Here is a 16,833-nt window from a genome sequence, read left to right as displayed (position 1 = left end):
CAAATATTCCAAGTTCCAAGGAGGGAAGCTTTGAAAATAATGTTTCTAGGAGATGGAATGAAGATGGTACAGGATGGAAATGGTTTTAACTGGGGATGGAATAAACACATGGAGGAACGTCTCTCAAGAACTCTCGAAAAGGAACTTATTATCACATGTGGTGGTCCTGCCATAAGGCAAAACAATTTTGGCAAACAATTAAAACACAAATAGAAGAAATTATAAATCAACAAGTAGAAATGAGGCCAGAAACTTTCCTACTGGGAGTAATTACCAAGTCATATGAAAAAGAAATAAGATACTTAATTATTCACATAATTACAGCAGCACGAATAGTTTTCGCCCAAAACTGGAAAAACAATGACATACCATCAGAAGACAAGGTGATTAGAAAAATTATGGAGCGTGAGGAAATGGATAAATTCCCAAAGGAGATACAAGAAAAAGATGAAACAGAATATTACTTAGCCTGGGAGAAATGGTACAAATGGTTGGAGGAGAAAAGGGAAAAAAAGGGGGACAAAAGAAAACTAAACAATGGTTAAATTAGGTGAAGGAATATGGAAACAAATGGGAAGATATAAATTGTGGAAAGGAAATTAGGTACCTGTTTATGTTAAATGTAAATAAAATATTTAGATTAAGAGAATATACAATATTATAACGGTATATATATGATATACTAGAAATATATGTATAAAAGATATATTAAGATAAGAAAGAGAAAATGTATAAATATGGATAACTGATGCAAAGATGTTGAAAAGAAGATGTAAATATATGTTTTTGTTTGTTTGTTTGTTTTTTAAAAACTGTTTAATAAAAATTATTTTTTTAAAAAAAGAACTTTTGGTCTTGAAATCACCTTCAGATAAACCACAGACTGTCATCCCGCAGTGCAATGATGGTTAGAACTCTGCTAGTGGGCACTGTACACGGCAAACCATCATCCTGACCCAGCAAGGTTATTCTTGTCTCCTTTTCACAACAGTGGCTACAATTTTTAGGGTTTTTTTTTTTTTCCTCTGCTCCTGTTCAAAAGCTGATATCATCTCATTGCGGTAGCTGCCTATTACACTTCCTCCTCCCCTATCTGGTAAACATCACACGCTCCCTCTCTCCTCCACCCCATTCAAGAAAATAATAACCACAGATTCGTCAACTCAAGGGCTGCCAAAACATATTTCAAAGCAGCTGGCTGCGTTTTTCAAAAGCCCCCTGAAAAGGGAAATTATACGCCCAAAGCCAAGTGTTCCGATCCTCAATCGCGCAATCCGATCGTCCGCCTTTTTTTTTTTGAGTCCGTTCTGTGCCGGCCGTACAAATATCTTCGTTTTATTGCCAAGATGAAGTTTTGAAGATGAGACAAATAAGGGCTTTGCACAGTCCGGGGCTCTTTGAGAGTACCAGGCAAGTTTGGGTTTTAATTAAGAGGAATGAAAGGAAATTAAATCATCGGATCTAGAACAAAGAACTCCGCTTCCCAACCCAGGCTGAGTCATTGCTTAAATTACTATGTAGCTATGATGAAAGTTGCATCACTTCCAATCAGTGGTGGGATGCAACTGGTTTAACATCCGGTTCGGTGAACACGCGCTTCGTGTGTGCACGTGTGTTTCATGCTTGCACAGCATTCAAAATACAGCAATTTGAAGCTCAGCTGCTTACCTTCTAAGGCAGCCTTGGTTAGTAGAACGGCGGAGGCGCGAAATCAGCTGTGCCGCCAGAAAGAAGGAAATATAGGACAGGATACGGCGAGGGCAGGTGGGCAGGGCCAGCTGATCGTCAGAACTACCGGTTCGCCCAAACTGGTCTGAACCGCCCCTGCTTCCAATGCTTGTAAATCTTTGATGAGGTTCGTGATTCGGAATCTGGATATCGTTAGGACTGTGGGGTGTCCCGCCTCGGATTCCAAAAATGAGCCTCAGTGCAGGAAGAAGCATTTATACTAGGGGTCAGCATGCGAATTTGTGGGCCCTCTGCTGTGGCTCCCTGTCAGGTGATCCCACCACTGGCTGGCCCCGCCCCTCGCCCTCCCCTCCCAGTCACTCCTCACCTGGCCTGAGAAGGTAAGGGTGGCAGTGGGTGATGGAGAAGTGGCCAGGGCAGAGACAGTGAGATACAGAGAGAGGGGGAAAGAGAGACACACAGAGAAATACAGAGGGAGAGGGAGAGGGGAGAGAGGGAGGGAGGGAGGGGAGCGGGAGATAGGTCAAAAGGATTTTGTGGTTCCCGGTGTTTTTTACCAACTGGTTCTCTGCCCTTATGACCGGCTGGGTAGGCATGGCTAGGGGGTCATGTGACTGGTGAAAGTGAGTGACATTGAGTTGGCCACGCCCACCCAGGTTTTGTGGCTCCCGGTGTTTTCTTTTCTGTGGGAAACGGGTCCAAATGGCTCTTTGAGTATTTAAGGGTGCAGACCCCTGATCTATACAGAACTTGTCTGTGTCAACCCTGAAGCGAACCTGGCTGAGACCATCTTGGAGGCTTCAGGTTTGCCACAAGGAAGAAAAAGGGACAGGAAGGGGGCAGAGAGCTAGCTGGCGGTGTGTCGTCAAAACAAAACGTTTTCCTGTGGGAACCAAGGACACTCCAACAGGTGGTTGGAGAGAGGAGGAGTGAAGTAACCAAGCAACCGGCCAGCATCTCTATTGGGCAACGGGACTGATGACTTGGGAGGGAAGGGAGACCTTTTACTTTTTCATCTGGTGAAAACTGCGGGAACTTTCAGATTTCGGTTTTCACCAGTTGTGCCAATATAAATCGTTCCTTGAGGAATCTAACTGCCTCGGAGTTCTGCTTTCAATGGGTTGCATTACTTGGACCGCTGACATTCTGCAATTCTTTAAAGCAGCCTGATCTTTCCCCAGAATTGTGCAGCTGTCCTGGGAAAAGATGCAGCTGCTTTAAAAAGTTTGCAGGCAGGGGCTACTTTTATGCAGGTCTTTGTGTCCCAGAGCAGAGGTCTCCAAACTTGACAACTTTAAACCTGGCTTTAAAGCTTCAAGCCTTAAAACTTCTTCAGCTCTGACTGGATGGTGGGGAATGGAAGGATTTATACTCCTTGCAGACAGCTGGTCATTTGTCTCCTTTTTAGAGGGTCGTTGAAGCCACTTGGAGGTTTATCTGTGTCCTCAGGATCACCTGAGTAGTGCAAATGGGTGTGGAGCCTTCTTGGAAGTGCCGAAAGGACTGTGCAATTCCAAGAAAGTGTTCTGTCCCCATACCACGCACACAACCAACCAGCCAGCCGAGGGTTAAATAAACTCTTCAAACACTCAACATCAGTGATAAGGAACTTGGCAGCAACTCCGTGGCTGCCTGCCAAGAACTTTTACTCCGATAACACAGACAAAAATACACACAGTTTGAATAGTCCAGTTTGTAATTAAATCCACAGCAAATAGGTGTTGTATCCGAAGGTGCAAAGTGCCTCGCCAGAGATTAGCTTTGTCCGTCACAGAGTCCGAATGGCCACCACACTCCCTTTTATAGCCTGTGGGGTGTGGTCCAGTGACTCAGCTTAATCTCTGCCACGCCTCCTTTTTCTGCTGAGCCCGCTTGTCTCTCCGACGCTGGCATGGGTCCAACCACAATGTTTCTTCGTCACTATCCGACGGCTCGGAAACACCTGGCTCCTGGCCAATCTCTTCTCCTTCGGGAGACACCTGAGGCATTGCCAGAGAGGAGGGTCCTGGAGAGGGAGGCCTGGCCGTCTCCTCTCCTTCATGTTCGGAGCCTTCTTCCTCCGATAAGATAGGCTTGGAGGACGGAGCCACAACAGAAAGCTCCGCACCCATTTGCACCACTCAGGTGACCCTGAGGACACAGACAAACCTCCAAGTGGCCTCAACGACTCTCGAAAAGGATGCAAATGACCAGCTGTCTGCAAGGAGCATAAATCCTTCCCATTCACCACCATCCAGTCAGAACTGAAGAAGCTTCTGGGATGAGAAGCGAAACGTCTTCAAAGAAAAACAAGGAAGTCCAGTTGCCTCTTGAAAAAAAACACCTTTAGGACAACCACGACTTGGATGACTGAGAATCTGCATAGACATTTGGCAACGGACATGTACTTATGACGGTTGCAGCATCCTGGGGTCACGTGATTGCCACTTGTGTGACCTTCCCCGCTGACTTCCAACAAGCAAAATCAAAGGTGGAAGCCAGCTTCGCCTAACAACCGTGTGACTCACTTAACCGTGGTGACTCGCGTAACCACTGCAACAAAAAAGGTCATAAAATCAGGCACAAGTCACTTAACGACGGCCTTGCTTAGCGATGGAAATTCTGATCCCAATTGTAGGCATAAGCCGAGGACTACCTGAATATATTTTATTTCTATACAGCTGTTGATAAAGTTATTTAAGGAATGCTCAGGGTCTTCAGCCCTTTTAAACGGCAACTACTGTTTGCAAACAATCTGAACCACGGAATTCATGCTGAACATTGAACGCTGGCCAAATATCCAGAATTCTGGGGAATATTTTGGATCGTTTATCCGTGAGATTGCCAGGAAAAAATGAATTTGCTCTGCAGCTCTTGTCTCAGCCCTAAAAGAGCATATACCATGATGGCGAATCTATGTCACGCGTGCCACAGGTGGCACATGTAGCCATATTGGTGGGCACGCGAGCTCAGCTCCGGCACGCACATGCTGATTTTTGCGCCTCCTGGGCCCACCAGAAGCAAGGAAACAGGCTGTTTCCTGCCTCCGGAGGGCCTTGGGGGTTAGTGGGGGAGGCCCGTTGTTCTCTCTCCCCAGGCTCCAGAACCTTTCTAGGAGTCTGGGGAGGGTGAAAACGGCCTCCCCCCACACCAGAGGCCCTCTGGAGGTCGGAAACGGCCCATTTTCCAACTTCCGGTGGGACCGGAAGGCCCGTTTTTTTGCTCTCCCCAGGCTCCAGAGCTTTTCTAGGAACCTGGGGAGGGCAAAAACGGCCTTCCCCGCCCCCCTCCCCCTGAGGCCCTCCAGAGGCAGAAAATGGCCCATTTGCCAACTTCTGGAAGGCCCGTTTTTTTTGCTCTCCCCAGGCTCCAGAGCCTTTCTAGGAACCTGGGGAGGGCGAAAACGGCCTTCCCCGCCCCCCGTCCCCCCGAGGCCCTCAAGAGGCAGAAAATGACCCATTTGCCAACTTCCGGGGCACATAGAATTATGGGTGTGGGCAGGCACCCAACCACACACACACACACCCCGCCCTTCCCCCTCTCCTGGCACACGATGGCAAAAAGGTTAGCCATCCCTGGCATATACATACCTTTCTACATAGCCTTCACAAATTCTATTCCTTTCTGACAAAATAAACTCTACTCAATCTTCTCCTAGCTCTTCTTATTACGGTTTGTTGCACAGTTAGCCAGATGTTTAGTCTGGATCTGGCCATTTTTGTCCACCTATCAAGTCTTTTCCAGGGACTTGAGTTAGACAGGGGCTGTTATTTAATAATATTAAAGGTATCGTCGCAGGAGGCAAGCTCTCCCAAGGTACATTTTGTTGTTGTGATTATTATTATTATTATTATTTAGGCTCCCGTCAAGAGGAGATCTCAGAAACATCCTTCTGTCCTCCTACCTCAGGAAGTTTGACTTGACCTTCCAGGAAGTGACAATTGCGAGGTTCGTGAGTGCAAACGTGACGGTATTTACACCAATAACATCGGTACGGGCTCTCCACACACGACAGGCACCTGGAAAGATTAGAAGAGAAAAGAAACATAAAGAAAGCACTTGGAAAGCCGTTCTCGGGGGAGAGGGGGATTTAAATCAAAGCACTGATAAAAGCCACACTTCAATGTTCTAGTCCTCAAGCAATGCCCGGGTTAAGTTCCACCTGAGCCATGAAAGCCAGCTGGGTGACTTTAGGCCAGCGACCAGGAAACAGTGAATTCTAGTTCTGCCTTAGGCCTGAAAGCTAGCTGGGTGGCTTTGGACCAATCACCAGGAGATGGTGAGTTCTAGTCCCACCTTAGGCATGAAAGTTGTCTGAATGATTTTGGTCCAATCACCAAGAGACGGTGAGTTCTAGTCCTGGCTTAGGCCAGTCACTAGGAAACAGTGAGTTCTAGTTCTGCCTTAGGCCTGAAAGCTGGCTGGGTGGCTTTGGACCAATCACCAGGAGACGGTGAGTTCTAGTCCCACCTTAAGTATGAAAGCCGACTGGGTGACTTTGGGCCAATCACCAGGAGACGGTGAGTTCTAGTCCTGCCTTAGGCATGAAATTTGTCTGGATGATTCTGGACCAATCACCAGGAGACGGTGAGTTCTAGTCCTGCCTTAGGCATGAAATTTGTCTGGATGATTCTGGACCAATCACCAGGAGATGGTGAGTTCTAGTCCTGCCTTAGGCATGGAAGCTGGCTGTGAGACTCTGAGCCAGAAATTCTCTCTCAGCCCAAGCCACCTCACAAGGTTGTTGTTGTGGGGAAAAGAGAAGAATTAAGATATGTTCACCGCCTCAAATTATTTATAAAAAAAAATAAAGGTGGGATATAAAATAAAATCAACGAACTTTATCGTGGTCAGTGACCAGTGTAAACCATGGGTAACATTGAACCTTCAAATCTAACCATCCTTTAAGCTCCATTTTTGGGCTCAAACAGTTCAAAGCAGTTTATGTATCCGTCTTCGGAAGAAGAAGTAAGACTTCAGTGATGGACCCCCCCTATGCCTCTCCAAATCCTGGGTTCACTTCCGGAGCTTGAGCTCAGGAAGTGACATAAAGGTAGAACTTGGGAAAATGCTCCTCGCAGTGTTTCTGTCTTTAGAGAGTCAGAGCTAAACCATTTCCCAAGTCCTGAACCTTATATGCTGTGATGGTCACAAGTGCAAGGACTGATTGCAAGTAAGTGTGTTTGTGTGTGTGTATGATTCACACACACACACACACACACACACACACACACACACACACACATTCTATCTATCTGTCTGTCTATCTATCTATCTCTTATCTATCTTATCTACTGTAACTATCCATCCGTCCATCCATCATCTATCTACCTACCTACCTATCTATCATCTATTTATCTATCTATCTATCTATCTATCTATCTATCTATCTATCTATCTATTGTCTTATTTATCCATCCGTCCATCCATCTGTCTGTCCATTCACACTGTCTGTCTGTCTGTCTGTCTATCTATTTATATCTATCTATCTATCTATCTATCTATCTATCTATCTATCTATCTATCTTATTTATCCATCCATCCATCCATCCATCCTTTCTGTTTGTCTGTCTGTCTGTCTATCTACTATCTCTCTCTCTCTCTCTATCTATCTATCATGAATCTTATCTAACTATCTCTTATCTATCTTATTTATCCTTCCGTCCGTCCGTCCGTCTGTCTGTCCGTCCGTCCGTCCATACAATCAATCTATCTATCTATCTATCTATCTATCTATCTATCTATCTATCTATCATCTAGTTTATATATCTAGCTAGCTAGCTATCTCTTATCTATCTTATTTATCCATCCATCCATCTGTCCGTCCATCTGTCCATCCATTCTATCTATCTATCTATCTATCTATCTATCTATCTATCTATCTGTCTGTCTATCATCTAGTTTATATATCTAGCTAGCTAGCTATCTCTTATCTATCTCTTATCTATCTTATTTATCCATCCATCCATCTGTCCGTCCATCTGTCCATCCATCCTATCCATCCATCCATCCTATCCATCCATCCATCCATCCATCCATCCATCCATCCTATCATCTCTCTCACACTTTCCTCATGCTGAACTCAGAATCAGTTCTGCTTCACTAATGGTGATAGAATTCACAGGCCCCAAAAAGAGGCACCGTCAGAAAAAGAGGACCCAGAAGAGAAGCATGAACTCACGAGGTGTGGACGCTGCAGTTGTAGAAGACAAAGCTGGTGCTGGCAAAAGTCATGCCCGTTTCTTTGGATTTGAGCTGGAGTTGGACAACGTGGTGGTCTCCTGCAAGGAAGAAAACAGCAGGGTTCCCTTGTTATCATCCCAATACAGGGATGGAGGAAATTCCATTGTTCTCGCAACTCTACCTGTGTGCTGGTCCACCTGCGCATGGCTGTCCCTTAGGGCAGGGACCTTGGCAACTTTAAGACTATGCCAACTGAGGGATTCTGGGAGTTGAAGTCCACATGTCTTAAAGTTGCCATGTTTGGAGGCGCCAGTCCTAAGGAAAATGTTCTCCCAAAGAATGGGCAAAATTGCCATGGAGTTGTGCTTCTTTACCTGGTGGCTTGGACTTTAGCCTGTCCAGGGCTAAAATTTTAAAGAGCTGGCTCTAGATTTGAACTTTTAAACCAGCTTTCAACCAAGATAACCAGACTTAAATAATTCTGGAGTGACTGTTACTCGTACTAACTTAAATCTGGCGTTCTCAACATACAGCCATTTGTTTAATGGCTGCTCAAACTTACAGTGGCACTGAAAGATGTGACTTATGACCATTTCTTCTTAACGACCATAGCAGCATCCCCGTGGCCACGTGATCAAAATTCAAACGCTTGACAACTGGCTCATATTTATGACGGTTGTGATTTCCCAGAGTGTCACGTGATTCCCTTTTGCAAACATCTCACAAACCAAGTCAACGGGGAATCCAGATTCATTTAACGACCATGTTACTAATTTAACAACTGCAGTGGTTCGCTTAACAATGTGTCAGAAAGAAAAGTCGTAAAAAGGGGCAAAACTCACTTAAGAAATTTCTCACTTAACCACATCAGTTTTGGACTCAATGGAGGACTACCTGCATTTCATTTCAAGAGGATGTTCCCCCATTCGCTCCCCTTACCTACACCCAGGAGTGAAATCTACCATATTTTTTGGAGTATAAGACGCACCTATATATTTTGGCGAGGAAAAGAAGAAAAAGAAATCTCCTTCTGCCTCTGCCTTTGAGTAATTTTGCCTGGTTGCAGCATACAGCAAACAGCCTGCTTTACTTTCAGTTTCATTTTCAGCATAGCTTGATTAGCACAAGGAAAAAAAAATCTGCTCCAGCAATTTACCTCTTTGCAGCAAGCAGCAGAGCCCTGCGCAAAATAGCTGAGAGCAAATCAGCTGAGACTCGGGAGCCGATCCAATCAACTTGTGCTAATTAGGTTGTGCTGAAGCTGAAAGGAGCTATTTTTTTCTTGCTGTTTGCTTGCAAGGAGGTAACTGCTGGGAGGCAGAGGCCAAAGGGTGGGGGCCCGTGGGTGGGTGGGGTTACATTAGGTGTATAAGACGCACCTAAATTTTCACCCCCTTTTAGGGGGGGAAAAGCTGCGTTTTATACTCTGAAAAATACGGTACTCACCTTCCCAACCGGTTCGGAAGTGCACGCACGTCACATGCACACGCAGACCCTCTGTGCACGTGCAAACCCTTCTGTGCATGCGCAGAGGGTAAAAAACAGGTTACTTCCTGGTTAAAACCAAAAGGTAATGACGATCGGATGCGTGGGCAGAGCCTCGCGCCGCCATCGCTACCGGTTCTCCGAACCACCGGCCGCCATCGCTACCTGTTCAGTCAAACCGGTCCAAACTGGGAGCATTTCACCCCTGCCCACACCCCACGCGGACTCCAATGTCTCGGCTGTGACAACCCTTTCCCTAACTTTCGTTCAGTGACAGGTCCCGCTATTTCCTTTAATCCAGGCCTGTCTTCTTTCAATGACAACCTGAATGCTGGCTTGAGCTTCATCTGACAACTGCATCTCAGGGACCTATTAAGACTTCAGAACAAAGGTGTGTGCATGTTTAATGCAAATCTTTGACCCCGTTTGGCTAATCCACCTCTCTCATTTTCTTCCCCCTGAAAGAGTCATTAATCAATCACGGCAAAGGGGACTTGACAAGAGCTCATCATGGTGTGTCTGCGTGCACAAACTCGCGCTCGCACATTCCTGAATACATTGTGAGACGAGGGGCGCCCCCTTCTGCTGCCCGTCTGCCGCCGAGGATTTGGATCGTTCCGTTAAGGCGCTGGATTTAATTGCAAGCCACTTCCTGCTGGCGGATTTTAAGGCTGAATAGATCAGGAGAAACTCCCAAAGGTGTTTTTTCAAGAGGCAACTGGACTTTCTGGATAAAAACACTTAAACACTCAAAGAGCCATTTGGACCCGTTTCCCACAGAAAAGAAAACACCGGGAGCCACAAAACTCTTCCCGTGCCTGACTATTTCCTGAGCGGCCACAAAACTAGCATATGTAGTTGAATTAAACTTTGTTTTCTTCTGAAACGTTTCTTTTCTTGGATTTATCCATAGTTGGCCTACCGGGGGTTGAAAAGCTCAATAAATCGCGTGCCGGTGGGTGTCACACATTGGCAGTTGTGACACATATTTTGAGTGACAGGGAGCCGCAGCAGAGGGGTGAAAGAGCCACATGCGGCTCCAGAGCTGCAGGTTGCTGACCCCTGCTTTAGGCAAGCAATAGGCCTCAATTTACAGCCACAATCGAGCCCAACATTTCTGTTGCTACATGGGACACTTGTTAAGTGAATCTTGCCACATTTTTGCTGGCCACAGTTGTTAAGCAAATCACTGCAGTTGTTAAGTTAGTAACACGGCTACCAGGTGAATCTGTCTTCCCCATGGACTTTGATTGTTGAAACGTCGCAAAATAGGATCACATGACCCCCCCGGGACAGTGCAACCATCATAAATACAAGCCAGTTGCCAAGCACCCAAATTCTTTTTTTTTTTTAAATAATCTTTATTTACATTTCAGTTAAAAAGAAAAGACAACACAACATAACAATACAACAATAAACATACGTACTTCCATATAGTACCTTAATGAACAAATATTCGGTACTATAACTCTGAATTATATTCCGGAGAAGACAGAACAGCTTATATACCTTAATACATCAATTAGGTCTATCCGTCCTCAGTTATCCTATATAATATAAATTTCTCATTAAATACCATTCCTCATCTAATGTGGGTTATAGTTTCCTCTTTTCTAACTATTTATAAAATTTGTCCCAAGCTAAACCTACTTGTGTTTGCTCTCTATCCTGTAATTTTTTAGTTAGCATAACTGCTTCCGCACATTCTAATTTTTTTTTTATAATAGCCTCCTCTGTTGGGATATTTTGATTTTTCCAGAGTTGAGCATACGCTGTAATGATATGTAGTGCCAAATACCGTAAGTCCCTTTTTATATTTTCCGGCTTAGAACCGAACAGGCATGTCTCTGGTCGCCAATCGATTTTTAACATTAAGATCTCATTGAGCCATTTTTTTATTTTCCCCCAAAATATCACTGCTGTCCCAAGCGCCCAAATTCTGATCAAGTGCGAAAACTGGTCATCAGTCACTGATGTTATAACTTCGAACAGTCAATAAATCAAAGGTTGTAAGACCAAAGCAATGATCTGCATGTATGGTAGATCATCGCTTTAGTCTGGCAAGATTTTGTCTGTAAGCAAGCAACAATAAAGGAACTCCTCAGAAGTCAGTCCACTTGTTTGTTCTCGGTTCCTGGGGCCTGACCCAGAGAGAAAGTTTGGGAACCCGACAATTTTGATGCCTACCATTTTCCGTGATGATCTTCGGGACCTCCTTGGCTGCTGGCGACAGGCACTTGATCTTGTTCCCCGACACCACGCCGTCCATTTCTGCCAAATCCCCAAAGGAGCAACTGACCCCGTTGGTTAGCTCAGGCACGTTGTAGGTCTCCAACACCAGCTGCGGGAGAAAAAGAAAAAAGGAGAAGAAAGAGGGTGATGAGAAAAGGTGGAAAGGACAGGATGCCCCAAAGTTACAAAAAGAAAGATGGAAGGTCCTGAAGTTGCCATCGCAACCAAAAAGGATATATATCCCAGGATGCTGGGAACATCAAATGACGTCTTTTGTCTTCCTCACAAAGATAACTGTCAGCGTCCCAGCACTGACATATATAATAAAGAGAGGAGAAGCCTGAACATTTGCCTACTAAATCCCTCTGAAGATTCTGTCTCCTCGGAGATGGGAGGGGGGGGAGACATTCCTGTGATCTGACGAAGAAGGGGTCAGGAAAGTGACTTGGAAGATAGCCAATGAGAAGCAGAGAATTGGGGATCGGAAAGGGAGGGATTGGGGGGCAAAGGTCAGTACTGACCGCGAAAGAGTCAGGATCAGGTTGCTGTGCTCGAATAAAGAGAAAATTTCCTTAAAGATCGGCAGTTTGGAAATTCATTTATTTTGAGATAGCATCGAAACCTGACAATAACGACAACTGCACTGGTTAGAGTGTAGATCAACAATGAGAGACACAGGCCACTCGTTTGAAGACAGCAAAGTCCACATTTTGGACAGAGAAGACTGCTGGCTTGAAAGAGGGGTCAAAGAGGCCATCTATGTCAACATTGGCCTCTCTCAACAGAGGGGGGCGGGATATGACATCATCTACCTCCAGTCTACAACACAGTCCTTTTTGCAGTTCCAAGAAGCTTCCACACCTATTTGAACCACTCAGGTGACCCTGAAGACACAGATAAACCTCCAAGTGGCCTCAACGACCCTCTAAAAAAAAGTTCAGATGACCATCTGTCTGCAAGGCGTATCAATCCTTCCTTTCCCCACCATCCAGTCAGAGTTGAAGAAGCTTCTCGGATGAGAAGCGAAACTTCTTCAAAGACAAATCAGAAAGTCCAGTTGCCTCTTGAAAAAAGCACCTTTGGGATAACCATGAGCTGGAGGACTGAGAATCTCCATAGACAACGAGACCATCGAAAGAGTAGAAGAATTCACCTTCCTGGGCTCTAAAAATCAACCAAGGTGGCGATTTTACGTCGTCGGTAAATCTAGCCTAATGAAAAGAAGGAACAGGGAGACATATGAAAGCACTGTTCCGGTATTTGAGGAGCTCCTACAGAGAGGAGGGAGTCCAGCTATTCTCCAAAGCACCAAAAGGCAAGACGAGAAATGCAACGATGGGTTTCACATTTTGTTGCTACCGGTTTGCCACGGGCACACACCTTCCTACCGGTTTGCCACGGGCACGCACCTTCCACGCATGGGCCCATTCTTCCGTGCACGAGCTCTGCTCGTGCACATGCATTCCACGCATGCGCCCGTGCCTAAATAGGACGGCATAGAGCCGGGGAGGGTGGGCATGCTGATGATCTCCGCTACCAGTTCGACTGAACTGGTACGAACCGGCTGAATACCACCTCTGAATGGATGGAAACTAACCAAGGAGAGAAGCAACCTAGAACTAAGGAGGAATTTCCTAATGGTAAGAGCAATCAATGGCTTGCCTTCAGAAGATGTAGATTTTATTTTGATTGATTTATTTTTAAATTTGTATACCGCCCTTCTCCCTGAGGACTCAGGGCGGTGAACAGCCAAGTAAAAACATAAACTACAAACATTAAAATACAATTTAAAAGATTTATATAAATTTGGCCCCATGATTAAAAACAATAACAGACAATTAAAAACATTTTAAAAAGTGTTAGGCCAGCCCGGCTTGCTGGAAAAGGAAGGTTTTAAGGGCACGGCGGAAGGCACCGAGGTCTTGGATTCTCCTTATCTCTGGGGGCAGCTGGTTCCAGAGGGTGGGTGCCCCCACAGAGAAGGCCCTCCCCCTGGGGGTCACCAGCCTACATTGTCTGGCTGATGGCACCCCGAGGAGGCCCTCTCTGTGGGAGCGCACGGGTCGATGGGAGGCCGTCGGTAGTAGCAGGCGGTCTCGAAGATATCTAGGTCCTATGCCATGGAGCGCTTTAAAGGTGATAACCAACACCTTGAAGCGCACCCGGAAGACCACCGGGAGCCAGTGCAGCTCACGCAGGAGAGGTGTTGTATGGGAGCGCCATGCGGCTCCCGTGACTACCCGCGCGGCCGCATTCTGGACCAGTTGGCGCCTCCGGGTGCTCTTCAAGGGGAGCCCCATGTAGAGAGCGTTGCAGTAGTAGTAGTAGATGTTCCATCCCTGGCTGAAAGGCTTTCCAAAAGAGATTTAAAAAGCCAAAAAAAGAACCAGAAGACCTCCTTACTAGCAATCAACATCCACAAAAACAGGGATTGATACCCGGATTAATACCAGACCAACAATCAAGCCATAAATAATGTCTACTCAAGGAACCACCAACTTAGACAAACAATCGAACGGTGAACAACAGGCTCATCAAGGAACCACCAAGGTTGCTCCCACCAAAGCTGGCAGGTGAAGCCACAAGTGTAGAAACAGAGAACAAACTCCATACTAACATCAAGGTTAATACTAGACCAACGATCAAGGAGTAGCCAATTCCCCAATCAAGGGACTATCAACTCAGGCAAACAAGCTAACAGCAAACAGTAGCCTAATCAAGGAACCACTAAGAATCCTGACGCTACCGCTATCATTGTCATTAAGATGTGAAATGAAAGCAAAAGAGAGCAAATCCCCCTCCCTTCTAGTGCTGATGATGTTCCCTAGTTGGGTAATGAAATGTCTGCAAGAAAATAATCAACCTTAGAGAGCACCAAGGACCCTACAGTCCTCATCCTCTTTCTTCTCTTTCCTTTACCTTTTTTCTTCCTTCCTTCCTCCTCTTTCCTTCACCTTCCTTCCTTTCCTCCTCTTTTTTCTCTTCCCTTCTCCTTTCTTTTTTCCTTCCTTCCTTTTTTAATTCCTTTCTTTCTCCTTTCTCCTTTTCTTCATCTTCCGTCTTTCCTTCTTTCCTTTCCTCCCTCCTTCTTTCCTTCTTTCCTCTTTTCTCCCTCCTGATCTTCCTTCCTTCCTTCCATTCTCATCTCCTTCCTTCCTTCCCTCCCTCCCTCCCTTCCTCTTTTCTCCCTCCTGACCTTCCTTCCTTCTTTCCTCTCTTTATCCTTCCTTCCTTCCTCTCTTTATCCTTCCTGCCTCCCTCTTTCTCCTTCCTTCCTTCCTTCCTTCCTTCCTTGCTTACTTACTCCCTTCCTTCTTTCCTTCCTTCCTCTCTTTATTTCCTGCCTCCCTCTCTTCCTCCTTCCTTCCTTCCTTCCTTCCTTCCTTCCTTCCTTACTTACTCCCTTCCTTCTTTCCTTCCTTCCTCTCTTTATTTCCTGCCTCCCTCTCTTCCTCCTTCCTTCCTTCCTTCCTTCCTTCCTTCCTCTTTTTATCCTTCCTGCCTCCCTCTCTTCCTCCTTCCTTCCTTCTTTCCATTATCTCCTTCCTTCCTTCCTTCCTTCCTTCCTTCCTTCTTTCCTTCCTTCCTTCCTCTCTTTATTTCCTGCCTCCCTCTCTTCCTCCTTCCATCCTTCCTTCCTTCCTTCCTTCCTTTCTTCCTCTTTTTATCCTCGCTGACTCCCTCTCTTCCTCCTTCCATCCTTCCTTCCTTCCTTCCTTCCTTCCTTCCTCTTTTTATCCTTCCTGCCTCCCTCTCTTCCTCCTTCCTTCCTTCCTTCCTTCTTTCCATTCTTATCTCCTTCCTTCCTTCCTTCCTTCCTTCCTCTCTTTATTTCCTGCCTCCCTCTCTTCCTCCTTCCGTCCTTTCTTCCTTCCTTCCTTCCTCTTTTTATCCTCCCTGACTCCCTCTCTTTCTCCTTCCTTCCTTCCTCCCTCCCTCCCTTTCCTCCTCCTCTCCACAAACCCCACTCTTTTCTATTAGTAAAGAACCATATCTTCTTGGTGACAAGGCCAGGGAGTCCTGGGCAAGGGGCCTGGGTGGGGCCGGGTGGGGTGGAATCCGACATTTCAGATGTCAACAAAAGCCAACCATCCTTACCGTCACGCTGTACTGGGAGACGGAGATATTGTTGGGGTGCACGGTGAGTCGGACACATTGCTTCATCTCCGAGGCAAATCTCCGGGGCTCGCTGGACCGTTCGCACTGCTCCTTCCTGGTGCACCTGGAAAGCGAGGGAGACGGACACAGAAGCCAAGGACGTCAGAGGTCATCCAAAAGTTTGCACTAAGTACAGCGGTCCTCGACTTACGACTGGTTGGTTAGTGATAAACCTTCCTGGATTCAAAGTTCTGACAGCAAAGGTGGGTTTCAGCAGGTTCTGACCAGTTCTGGCGAACCGGTAGCGGAAATTTTGAGTAGTTCGGAGAACCGCTAGTAAAAATTCTAACTGGCCCCACCCCCATCTATTCTCTGCCTCCCGAATCCCAGCTATCCGGGAGGAAATGGAGATTTTGCAGTAACCTTCCCCTGGAGTAGGGAGGGAATGGGGATTTTACAGTATTCTTCCCCTGGAGTGGGAAGGGAATGGGGATTTTGCAGTACCCTTCCCCTGGAGTAGAAGTACCCTTCCCCTGGAGTGGGGTGGGAATGGAGATTTTACAGTATCCTTCCCCTGCCACGCCCACCAAGCCACGCCCACAGAACCGGTAGTAAAAAAAATTGAAACCCACCACTGAACACGATGTTTATTAAGCCCTGAGAAATGTATTTAATAGAAAATCAATTTTAATTTTTTTTTTTGAAGTTATGGAATAAAAAGTAGTATTTTGTGGCCTCCATTGTGACTTTTTTGACCTGATGAGCCCCTCCTAAACCACCACCCCAAAATCAAAGCCGCATTCCAAAATTATGCTCAACCAATAATTATCCACTCCTTGTTTTAGAGACCAAAAACAACGAATCCTTGCCCAGATCGGAGAAGGATGAAATTATGTCTTTCATCTCGTAATCACCCACCTAATGGGATGCACGGTTAATATATTTAAAAAAAAAAAAATAGTCCAGGCCACCGTGAGCTAATTATCCACCATTAAGCTAAAGCAACAGACCTTCAAAAAGATTCTTTATTATTAACAGCAACTTTGGCCCCCTGTAAAATTCACTCTGAAGCTAAAGTCAGGAAGCTAAATGATTCAAACTGTCTTTGAGGGCTTTTTTTTTTTTTCAGAGTTAGAATAGAATAGAGTAGAGCTGGAAGGGACCTTG

The 16,833-nt window shown here is 45.8% G+C and overlaps 1 protein-coding gene across 2 annotated transcripts in view; it reads right to left on the bottom strand.

Moving 5' to 3' along the window:
• The window catches only part of PLXNA4 (plexin A4), a 525,881-nt gene that overhangs the window by 142,320 nt on the left and 366,728 nt on the right, over positions 1–16,833 (bottom strand). For both annotated transcript variants that reach the window (XM_087873566.1, XM_087873567.1), the window contains exons 6-9: positions 15,667–15,790; positions 11,524–11,677; positions 7,850–7,949; positions 5,573–5,687 (exon numbers count right to left, since the gene is read on the bottom strand). In XM_087873566.1, the coding sequence (XP_087729692.1) occupies positions 5,573–5,687; positions 7,850–7,949; positions 11,524–11,677; positions 15,667–15,790 (493 nt within the window). The remainder of the gene's footprint in view (positions 1–5,572; positions 5,688–7,849; positions 7,950–11,523; positions 11,678–15,666; positions 15,791–16,833) is intronic.

The sequence above is a fragment of the Pantherophis guttatus genome, chromosome 7 (genome assembly GCF_059756535.1).
Source record: "Pantherophis guttatus breed Tessera chromosome 7, ASM5975653v1, whole genome shotgun sequence".
NCBI lineage: Eukaryota > Metazoa > Chordata > Lepidosauria > Squamata > Colubridae > Pantherophis > Pantherophis guttatus.
The sequence above is the reverse complement of the archived record's forward strand: the minus strand, read 5'-3'. Positions and strand labels throughout refer to the sequence as shown.